This window comes from Microtus ochrogaster, chromosome 6, assembly GCF_000317375.1.
Source record: "Microtus ochrogaster isolate Prairie Vole_2 chromosome 6, MicOch1.0, whole genome shotgun sequence".
Lineage (NCBI taxonomy): Eukaryota > Metazoa > Chordata > Mammalia > Rodentia > Cricetidae > Microtus > Microtus ochrogaster.
The window spans coordinates 86393150-86405215 of record NC_022013.1 but is presented as its reverse complement, the minus strand read 5'-3'; the positions used below and the strand labels follow the sequence as shown (position 1 = coordinate 86405215).

General features: G+C 43.4%; 1 protein-coding gene across 1 annotated transcript in view; it reads left to right on the top strand.

Moving 5' to 3' along the window:
- The window catches only part of Catspere (catsper channel auxiliary subunit epsilon), a 111701-nt gene that overhangs the window by 55283 nt on the left and 44352 nt on the right, over nucleotides 1-12066 (top strand). The window contains exons 8-10 of the mRNA XM_013346968.1: nucleotides 131-237; nucleotides 2263-2755; nucleotides 6727-7204. Of these exons, the coding sequence (XP_013202422.1) occupies nucleotides 131-237; nucleotides 2263-2755; nucleotides 6727-7204 (1078 nt within the window). The remainder of the gene's footprint in view (nucleotides 1-130; nucleotides 238-2262; nucleotides 2756-6726; nucleotides 7205-12066) is intronic.

Below are 12066 nucleotides of genomic sequence, written 5' to 3'. Positions count from 1 at the left end.
TAAGCATAAACAATATCTTAATTAAAAGAACATTATTAAATACATGAAAGCAATTCCAAATACCTTTGGCTATGAAAATAATAAAAGCGAAACTTCATCTGTTTTTGTTTTTTTGTTTTTGTTTTTTCAGAATTCCAAAATACTGACCAACTTGTTGAACACCCTGGGGCAACACCCTCACATTCGCACGATAGTGAAGAGGATCACCTATGAACCGAATCCCTTAAGTTTGGAGGGGTATTTAATTTTTTAATTTACCTTTAATTTAAAAGTCGGAAACTTTAAATGAGATTTGAAAACATTAGTGGACTTTTTTTTTTTTTTTTTGATTTTTCGAGACAGGGTTTCTCTGTAGTTTTTGGTGCCTGTCCTGGAACTAGCTCTTGTAGACCAGGCTGGCCTCGAACTCACAAAGATCCTCCTGTCTCTGCCTCCCAAGTGCTGGGATTAAAGGCGTGCGCCACCACCGCCCGGCAACATTAGTGGACTTTTATAAAATGTATCTGACATGCGATTTCCAAGGGAAGAATTCCTTTATGCTACAGGAAAAATAACTTGCGATCATTTCGGCTGACAATCAACTCAGAAAACACCAGTCAGACTGGTGTTTAAAAACCTAACCCTCAATCTAAAAGCCTCAAAAGCAGTGACCATGTCCCTAAATGTTCCCAGCTCAGCTGTGAAAGTGGACTATAGCTGTGTGTGACTGTAATAGTCCCTGCCTCCACCAGCGCCCCATAACACACAGGTTCTCTAATAACCAGAAAGGCAATCTCTGTTAACCAGCACAGGTAGATCACAAGGTACAGACAGGCTTTCTTAACCTCCTGAGCACCTAGCCACAGGCAGAGTGGGTTGGAACTAAGGGATATAGTTACTGTCTTCAACAAGAGAACCGAGATGGTCCCATGGAAGTGAACCCAGGCTACTGAGTGCCACACTGCCTGACCCAGGCCTGCAGGAGAGGGAGGAGGGAGTACCTTCCTGAAAGTGAAGTGGCCAGATCGGTAGTCTTCTCGGTGTGGGTGAGGGGGGACAAGTTCCAAGACTTGCAGAAAACTGCAATGAATAGGTAAAGAAGTACCATTCAGATCTTCAAAGGAGTAAGTCGGAACTCAAATTATTCATGCTTTTATAACACTGTGGAAGTGGCAATGTAGGACCAGCGGTCCCTATAAAACCAAACTGCAGGCCGTCTCTGATGGAGCAGAAGGGCTGGGATTAAAGGTGTGTGCCACCACTGCCCGGCCCTTTCCTATTTTTAACAAGCTTTGTTGAATGATGACTTACATGCCATATAATCCACCGTTGTAAACTATGGTTCACACCCATTCAGTGGTCGGGACATTCCCACTTGCCCACCCGGTGCCACTATTATACGAACATGACTTCTGGTTCAGTCACTCTCAAGTTGGGAAGAACCTTGGTTACGCTTCCCTTCAGCTCTGCTGTGTACCATGCTGCTAGGAGCATCTGCATGTTGATTTGCAGCTGCCACCATGCCTTGTTTCTCCTCGACATGCAGAAACAGCTCGATTTCTGGGGCTTGTGGTATCTCTCACATCTGGTTTTTGAGGGATGACTTAAACTGTGCAGTTTTAAAGTCACTACCCTTCTCAGATCTCCCTCGGCAGAACAGAAAGTTTCCTGCTTCTCTACACCCATTGCATGACACCTGTTATTGTCTGATTTATATAGTAGTAACCATAGAAAGACCCGCTGATGAAATTAATAAGTGTGGTGTAGTTGACTTCAGAGGTAAGAAGGAAAGGCGTATCTAAGGGATTTGTCTTCATCTGTCATACAAGAAAGCAATAGGTGATGTGTAAAACTGTATGTTAAGAAAGAGGGGGATAGCCGGGCGGTGGTGGCGCACGCCTTTAATCCCAGCACTCGGGAGGCAGAGGCAGGCGGATCTCTGGGAGTTCGAGGCCAGCCTGGTCGACAAGAGCTAGTTCCGGGACAGGCACCAAGGCTACAGAGAAACCCTGTCTTGAAAAACCAAAAAAAAAAAAAAAAGAAAGAGGGGGATAGGACTGTTTACTTGGCGTTAGTGAGACATGCTACAGAAAAAAAGAGCATCCAAAGTCAAGAGTATTTTCCTCTCTGAGTGAAGAATAAACAAATGGAGCCATGGCAGCCTATGTTGATAAAAGCTTAGAATTTTTTTAGATGTAATAAACTGTGCATGATGGAACAGAGAAAGCAGAGATAATTTTTCCTCTCTCTTTTTTCTTTTCTTTTTCATTTTTCTTTCCTTAGAACCTGGAACATTACTGTGCCAATGTCCTCAGATGATGTAGTGAAAGAGATCAGAGGGACCAAAGTGGCTTTCCAAGATTGCTTCGTTTCCAACCGCCCCTTCCTTCTGACCTACCCGTTGCTGATCCTCTCCTCAGGCCCAGCAGACTTGCCAGTCACGCTGCCTGCTGGAAGTCCACTGATGGGTGGCAGTGGTGTCTGCGTTTATACATTTTCTGTCCTGGTCACTGAAGATGAAACCTTCCAAACAAATGATTCCTTCCTTACCTGGACCAGGATAAGAGTCCCCCCAGGTATCCTGAGTGAAACTGACAGGCACAACGTCAGTGATGTGACCATACTCAGAGGTGCAATTGTTTTTATAATAAATGGTGGTATTTACGTAAAAACTGAGGGATCATTTAGAAGACTGGGCAAGAAAGATGGTGCTCCTGAAAGCGGCGTTGTTGGCGTTTCAAGAAGAAAGTGGTGTAAGGTCAGGTATTTATTTAAGGTTAGTGAAAGGTGATAAATGTGAGTATGTGTGTTATCTATATATTACTATAATGTTTATTCAGTACTATATTAGGAGCTCTACAAAGCATCTTTTTGCATGGTTATTATCTCTCTCAGCCAATAGCCCCACTTACCTTCTAAGACCATACAAGATTCAGCACGTTCAAGCTCATATTTGGCTAAAGACAGTTATTTAAAGATGTAAACAACTATATCTCTGAAATTCAAGTTTTTTGAGGTATCTTAGCAATAAAGATGTTATCCCCAGTGACAAAGAAAAAAATTAATCTTGTATGCTATCATGAAGAGCAACGCAGTCACACTGTGAGGACTGAGCTTTCCTATATATGTTCCCCCAAGACCCTGTGTGCTTTCAAAAGTTAACCAACCTGCCCACAATAGTATGGAGAATAGATACCAAAGCATTCTCACTACAAAACATAAATATTGCACAAAAATGTAAATGTTCCTTTAATACATCGTTGGGCTCCTAAAGAAACATGGCAAAAACAAGCACATATGTTGAACATTAAAATGTATGAAATAACCAAGCCGACCAGGAAGGATGGTCTGAATGATGTGTGGCTACAGTTCCGGTTGCCGTGAATCCTGGACAGCAGGGCTGGGCTATTCCTGGTAGCAAAGATGGGGCCTGGCTTTCTTACAACATTCTCAGCTTAGGTGGTAATGAGTGTGGCAGCTCTGACACCCACCTCACAAACACTTCATAAAGCATTTCATAGATCCACAACATAGGACCCACCAAGCTGCTCCCCACCTCAGGGAAGCTCACCCCACTCTTTCCTTGGGGTGCTCTGCTCAGCTTTATCAACCCCACTGATGCTTTGGGAAATGAGCTTCCACGTAACCTGTGTCTTGATTGAATTCATTCTTTCAAAGAGGACAAGAAGCAAAGAACACACTGCCACTCCCACCCCCACCACCTATTCCCAATCCCCACAACTTTCCCACAGTAAGAGAAATTCTGGGAGGAAAAAAGCTGTCCCAAAGGACTGGCCCAGAGGAAGATGTAAATTTCAACATGTGTGCTGTCCTCAGGACTGACCTCTGACTGTCAAAGTTCAGATACCAGGAGGCGAAGCCTTAGGACAGAGTAAAGTGGGGGGGGGGCATGGAACAAACTCTTTTTGCATAAAACAATGACCTCCAAAGAGATCCTAATACATCCAAACCTCTGTCAGCTTTCATTACAGAAAGTGGAGGGACTGGAGATTGGCTTAGCAGCAAAGAGCGCTGAGTGCTCTCCCAGAGGACCTGACTTTGAGTCCCAGCACCCACGTGGTAGCTCAGAAACATCTGTAACTCCAGTCCGAAGGGATCCAATACCCTCTTTTGACCTCCTTAGGCATCAGAAATGCACATGGATGTACAGACATTTATCTAAGCAAAACACTCATATACATGAAATGATAAAATAAATCTAAAAATTAAATGTTGTAAACACTAGAATAGTTAAAAAATGCAGGTAATACATAAGAATATACATGCATACACATATGGAAAGGAGGTCATGTATTTGAGAGAGAACAAGAAGGGGATATGGAAGAATTTGGAGTAATAAAAGGAAAGGGGAAAATGATGTAATTATATTAAAATCTCAAAAATAAAAGAACCTTTTCTTTAAAGTGTTTCCCTCTGGAGTGTTCCTACACAGCCGCCAGCTCACGGTCGCTTAGGTGTTTGAACTCACAGTATTTATGTGGGTTACTTACATGTGACACCTGAAAAGGGAAATCTATTGAGTAATTACCAAGTTGGCCTCTGTGGATCATCTCTATTGTTAATTGGTGGTGAAGGCCCAGCCTCGAAGTAGCCAGCACCATTTCCTAGGGTTGGGTTCTGAACTGGGTCATGTGTAGAGCAATGGGCACCAGTGAGAGAGGGCGCCAGTGTGGAGGACACAAGTTCACATGCTTTCATTCTCTCTCTGCTCTTGACTGTGGATGCGACGCTGCTTCCAGCTCCCGCTTGACCTCCCTACAGTGTTGGACTGCAACCCGGGACCGGGAGCCAAATCAACCCAAATCCTTCTCCCTTGGGGCTGCCCTTGGATAGCTTTTGATCACAGGAATTGGAAAGATTGGGAAGACACATTTCTGTATCAGAAAAGAAGAAATTCTCAAATCAACCATCTCTGTTTCCATATTAAAGAAGTAGCTGAGGGCTCTGAAGGGATGCCATAGTAGGGTCTTTCTTCTATTACATATCAGTATCGATATTCATTTTAAAAGCTTGTAGTGATTACAAAATATCTATAGCAGGTTTTTTTTTTCTCTTCATAGTGGTTCTGCCTTTACCCAACTCTGGCATATCCCATCTTCCAGCACTTCAACTTAGTGGTGTAAAGTGGCATTTCATTTTAATCTTATATCTAGACATCCTGTTTTTCTTTCATAGTGCTGGAGTTAGAACCCAGGACCTCACTTCCAGTCCCTAGGTCTAATGTGTTTCTGGCTCGTGTCTTTCTTCTCTTTAACCATCACCCTTTCTGTATCTTTGTATTTAAGGAGAGTTTCTTACAGACTTAAAAGTTTTTGTGTTGTTGCTGTTTTTTTAATCCATGGTGATAATCTCTGCCGTTGAGTAGAATCTGTTTAGACGTAGTGTTACCTATTACTATAGCTGGATTAAGATGAGTAATTGGGAGGCTGGAGAGATTGCTTGGTGGTGAGGAGTGCTTGCTGCTCAATCATGAAGATCAGAGTTCAGATCCTAGCACCTATGACAGGCAGCTCTCAAAGACTGTACTAGAGCTCAGTACTGAGAGATCCAAGGTATTTGTTTGGCCTCCCTGAGCACCTGAATACCTGTGGACACACACACACACACACACACACACACACACACACACACACACACCCCAAACCTTTGGGAGGAAAAGACCACTGTTTTGGCTTCTTTTCCCCTCTACCAGGCATTGAAGCTAGGTCCTCATGCATTGTTGTCAATCATTCTACCACTGAGTCACCTCCCAACAGCAACATTTATTTTCTTTCTATCCCACTGGTTCTTTGGTCCTTTGTTTCTTCATTCTTACCTCATTCTAAATGGACTGCAAAAATTTTTAGTATTTTTGCGTTGTCTCATATAGACTTTTTAAAATAGGAACTATTTTTAGTGGTAAAACTGAGATTTATAATAATAATCTTTAACTTTATCAGGTTTACTTTTAAATGATATACTATGTAGAGCTCAATAAAAATCGGTAAAAAAAACAGCATACAATGTCACAACACTGTAGAAGCTTGTGACTGTGCCTTTGTATTTATACTCCAGTCCTTTGTATGGTCTCATATTTTGCTTCTAACACATTGTTAATATTACATTTTGAGTAGTCTAATATCAGAGAAACACATAGATGATAGTGTAAAATGATAAAAATTAAAACAAAGAAAACTGTTTTTTTTTTCTTGTTTCATGGGATATTTGGGTTGGTTTGTTTGTTTGTAATTGAGACAAATTACACACTGGCATCTAACTAAGAAGTAGCCTCCCTCAAGCTCCCAGCTTCTGGGACTGCTACAGGTGTTCACGGCCACGCCAAGAGTGATCAATAAGAAGCCAAGAAAGGCTGATATTTTCAAGTGTAAAGGAAAATATCATTGATTCTTTCTACTGCTAGAAATGTGAGGAAAAATTAATGTAACTATTTCTTTTCATGATATCTAGTATGACATGTTTTTCTCTATTGGATGTCAGTTCCTAGAGTTTTATTCTGAAATATGCTTGGTAATAGCTCGGTAACTACCTCCTTTTCACTTCATCACTTTGGTGCTGGGGATGAAAGCCGGAGTCTCGGGAGCCCAGGAGTCTGTGCCGCTGAAGAGCTGGCACTCCCCTCACTCTCTGCTCTTCCCTGTCCAGAGCAGGAAAAGATAGAAAACAGAAATTGCCGGACCACTCTCTGTCCCTGAAAAATTTTTCCTTTTTTTTTTTTTTCTTTTCTAGTTTGAAAAAAAAAGAAGCAGAATGGCAATATGGACAAAAAAAGAAGTTTATCTTGGATATCCTAAATTTAAATATGAAAAAATACTAGATATCTCAGAACTGAAAGACGTGCTAAAGTTTGGCAGTAACGACGAAGTAGAAATACATTATTTGGCTTACACGTGGCACCCTCTGGAGCTTGCTGCACTAGTATCCTATTGCTCCCCCTGCACTACCACCAAAAAGATATTCTTGCTGCTGTATAACGAGGATGCACCAAAGTGGGTACTCCAGGACTTCCAACTAGAGGTGCCCGTGGACAGAAGATTGAAAGCATATTTTCTTTACTCGGCCCTGCCGGATTTGATCTTGTGGGATGACCGCAGCATATACTATTTCTACAAAAACTACACCATTCGTGGAATTTTAACAGCAGAGTCAGGAGAGAGCAATCTGTCAAAGTTATCAGGTGGCAGCAAAATCCACAACATCATTTCAGGTGAGGAGTTCTCAACCCTGCCAAAAGTATTCTGGGTTTCGTTGTATTGGTGTTCCAATATGTGGTGCCTTTGATGGCTGTGGGTATATATTTAGCCACCTAAAGCTTAATCAATTTTAAACTTGACCAGTGTTAAACTGTGATCCCATGTGGCAGAATGGTGGACTCAAAAGTTTCATTTCACTAGGTTGGTAGATGCTAAGGGAGCAGTTTATTTATTTTTCAGGGTAGGAGGTGCTGTGCTGTCTTTTGTTTTATTTTGTTCTTTTGGGCAGAGCTCCTCTGTGTAACAACCCCGTCTGTCCTGGAACTGAACTTTGCAGACAAGGCTGATCTCGAACTCTGAAAGTGTTATATAGTTTAATGTTCCTAAGGTTCGCACAACTAAGTACCTTGATCTGTAGCTCCATGCCACAGTCCTACAAGCCAGCTAGGAATCAGAAATCAAGTTGCCAGCAGAACATGCTCCTCTGTAACCTGGAATTTGGGGAGTGGGTGGTGTTTTCTCTTTGTTTTATTTTTGCCTTTCCCCTTTGTAGGCAGAAACTGTTTGTTTCTGGGCTGCCCAGACCTGAATAATCACACAGAAACTATATTAATCACAACACTGTTTGGCCAATAACTTAGGCATATTTTTAGCTAACTCTTACATCTTAAATTAATCCATAATTCTTGTCTGTGTTAGGCACATGGCTTGGTACCTTTCATCAGTGAGACATTCTCATCTGCATCCTCTGTGTCTGAGTGACGACTGCAGGCTGAGCCTTTGCTCCTCCCAGAATCCTCCTATTCTTGTTGCCCTGCCTACATTTTCCTGCCTGGCTACTGGCCAATCAACATTTTATTAAACCAATACAAGTGACAAATCATTATAGGGTACAAGACCATTGTCCCACAGTAACTTGTAGTAATGAGAGAGAGAGAGAGAGAGAGAGAGAGAGAGAGAGAGAGAGAGAGAGAAAGAGAGAGAGATGTGTCCCACCACCTGGCTGAAATAATCACACGGAACTGGTATTAATTAGATTACTGCCTGGCCCATTATATCTAGCCTCTTTTTGGCTAATTCTTACATCTTACTTTAACCCATATCTAGTAATCTGGGTAGCACCATGTGATTGTGGCTTACTGGCAAGAGTCTAACCTATGTCCGTCTCAGGCAGGAGAATCATGGCGTCTGCCACACTTAACTTCTTCCCAGCATTCTGTTCTGTCTACTCTGCCCACCTATGGGCTGCCCTATCAAAAGGCCAAGGCAGCTTCTTTATTTAACCAATGAAATCAACACAAATACAGAAGGACCTCCTACACCAGCAACCCATCTCATGGACACATCAGTCCAGTCTCTCCTCCTGTTACTATACTGTGTTCTTCATGGGCACCTTGTTTTCACGTGGACACCTTTTGAAAGGACCCAACCAAAGCAAGGAGATACTCCGTGTATACAAACTCTTGCTGCTCAAGCCCAATGACCCAAGTTTGGATCCCCAGGACTGGGCACAGTAACATAGCATTTATTATCCCAGCACACCCATGGGAAATGAGCAGGTTGGGAGCAAAGATAGGAGATTGCTGGCCAGCTAGCTTAGTTTATAGCTGGTGGGAAGACCCTGCCTCAGAGAAGGCATGAAGGAGAGCAGCTCTGCCACCTGAAGGTTGTCCTTTGACCTTTCTTACACACGACCTGTGAGCTAAACCCCCAAACCCCAATGTAGGTTTATATAGATCTATATTCTAATCCACAAACAAACCACCCAAAATAGGTAAGCCTCAATTTTCCAGTCATCTGGAGAAATGGATTTATATGTCATAATTTGCAGTTAACCCTTTTTTTTTTTTTTTTTTTTTTTTTTTTTTTTTTTTTTTTTTTTTTTTTTTTTGTTTTTTCGAGACAGGGTTTCTCTGTGGTTTTGGAGCCTGTCCTGGAACTAGCTCTGTAGACCAGGCTGGTCTCGAACTCACAGAGATCCGCCTGCCTCTGCCTCCCGAGTGCTGGGATTAAAGGCCTGCGCCACCACCGCCCGGCGCAGTTAACCCTTTCTTGACCCCATGTTAGCCTTGAACTCACAGCACTTCAGTTTCCTTCCCCGCACATTGCAAGAAAGTGCTGTACAGCAGCACTCTTTGTCCCTCTCCGCTGTTCCCCTTCAAATCAAAACTTAGCAGACTTTCAACCAGTCAGCCTTCTTAACGCAGAGTTCGCTTTTCGGGCACCTTGAGTGATCCATCGGTGGCATTTGAAATAATTTAACATGATCTCCGGGCCTTTCCTTAAAATGCCTTTTTAACTTGGCTTCTAGAGAATCTCTTTTCCCCATGTGTACTCCTCCTCCTCCTTCTTCCTACCCCTCAACATCATAACTTCACAACAGCAAGCCAAGCACCCCAGAGCATGTTTTGCTGACTTCTGAACTCTGTTGATCCTTGTGGTTTGCCCTGCAGCCAGCATCCCCAGGCTGATCTCACGGCTCCTATCTCCAGCTGCCCTTTCCAACACATTTATGGGGATGAGTAGCAGTCATTCCAAATCTCAAGTGTCCGAGATGTTTATATTGAAAGATGCCTAAGGAGATTTGTAAAATACACCTCTTGGTGTGTCTGTGAGAGCAAGGGATGCCTAACTGAAGGAGGTTGGGGAACCTGCCCTGAGTGTCATCACAAAATCCCATTGGCTGGAGTCCTGAATGAAATAAGAGAAGATAGAGAGCCGGCCAGTGCAGGCACTTCCCTGCTTTCTGCCCGCCATGAAATAAGCAGCCTCCCCTTCCATGGGCTCCTGCTAGCACAGTAGTGAGCATGTATTTGGGCCCAAAGTCAGACAGTCAGCTCACTTGAGGCTCAACTCTCAACCCGTAAGTCAAAATTGATCACTCCTTCTTCTAAACTGTTTCTGTCAATGAGAACATGATCAACCAAACCACACAGAACAAAAATGGTACCAGACAGATACAGTCACTGTTGTAGCCAGATTTGACTGTAGTTCTTTTTTTTTTCAGTGCCTAAGACAAAGGTTTTTTTTTATTGCTTTATAAATAATACCATTCAAAATTTCCACTTCCTCCCCTCCTCCCCTTTCCCTCCCGCTCCCACCTTCCCCTTCCCCTCCAGTCCTAAGAGAGGGCAGGGTATCCTGCCCTCTGGGAAGTCCAAGGTCCTCCCCCCTCCATCCAGGCTTAGAAAGGTATAGTTCTTAAACCTCTGAGGCTCACCTGTAGTAATAATCTGGAAAAGTATGAAGGTGCAGGCTAGAGCAGTTCTGGAATGTTACATGCAAGGCTTAAAATGTACTTTTGTTTTAATTATGTACATATGTGAGTGTGTGTGGGGGGGTATGAGCACATGAGTCCAGGTACCTGGGATGCCAGAGAAGGGTCATCTGGAGCTGGAATTACAGGCAGTTGTGAGCTGCCCGTGCCATGAGTGCTGGGGACAGAACTTAGGGCCTCTGGAAGAACAGTTCTGGACACCAAGCTCAATGGTCCAGTTCTGGTGAGAGCTCAGAAGATCAAACTGTCGTTAGAAATGTGGGCAGGAATGACTGGGTTAAGGAATCTGAGAAGACATCCATGTTCCAGCCTGTGGGCAAGAATGATTGGGTTAAGGAATCTGAGAAGACATCCATGTTTCAGCCTGGCAAAGAACTTGGCTATGTTCTGCTCATGTCCAGAGCCTGCTCATATCCAGAGGCTGAGATTTAAAGTAAAAATCAAATTAATTTTGTGAAGGGACTGTCAAGACAGCCTGCATTACAGCTTTTACTGGCTGCTTTCACAAGGTTCTTGGGAACCGAGAGCAAAAAGGATGGAAATCTTTGATGTTTGCACAGAAAGGTCTGTGAAAATTTGAGGCTGAGAAAGGCCTGCTTTCTGAAGAGATTGCCGCTATTAACTAAAAGCCATGTGTTTTGTCTTTGGGACCATAGAAAAAGTTACCTTGGGAACTGGGTAGGACTCACCCAGTGCTTACTCGAAGGAATCAAAGAATACAAGCATGTGAGAGTCTCTCCCCTTTGAAAGGAGCCTCCAGGGTACCCTGCCGGCACAGAAGACCTCTGAAGCTGTTTCTCAAGATTCTTTTCACTATGCTCTGTCACATAGCTACTCAGAGGCCAGTGTGGCTGTGGTCTAAGGGAGCCTGGCCACCCCTGAAATTGGCAATAGACCTTGGCTTCATCCACTCTATGACAGTTTTGTAGGCATGCAAACTATAAGAGCTAATGGGGTGGTATGTTGTAGGAAGCTGCTTGTTTGTCCTGGCCTCCCAGAACCAAAATAATCACACAGAAATCATATTATTTACAATTCTGTTTGGCCAATATCTGAAGCACATTTCTAGCTAACTCATATCTTAAATTAACCCATCTCCATTAATCTGTGTATCGCCATGAGGCTGGGGCTTACCGGGGAAAAGTTCCGGTGTCTGTCTCCAGTGGGGCTACATGGCTTCTCCCTGACTCCGCCTCCTTTCTTCCAGCATTCAGTTTAGTTCCCCCCACCCAACTGCCTACCTCTACTTTACCCTATCACAGGCCTAAGACAGTTTCTTTATTAACCAGTTTCTTTATTACAGCATACAGAGGGGAATCCCACATTAGTGGTGGATGCTTCCATCCAAATTCCAAAAGAAAGCCCCTGAAGCTAGGCAGTGTGACATCCTTGTCATTCCCACACACAGTCCCTGAGACAGTTCCTGGTTGGAGAAGTCAAGGTGTAGCAACTTTCAGGAATGTAGAATATCTGCCAAGAATGATCCTGGAGCCAGCTCCCGAGAGAGGCTGTTTAGGTTGAAGACTTCAAGGCCATCCCAGTGTAGCTGCCCTAGGCACGTGGGGCCCACATCCCACCACCACAATATGAATACAAGGA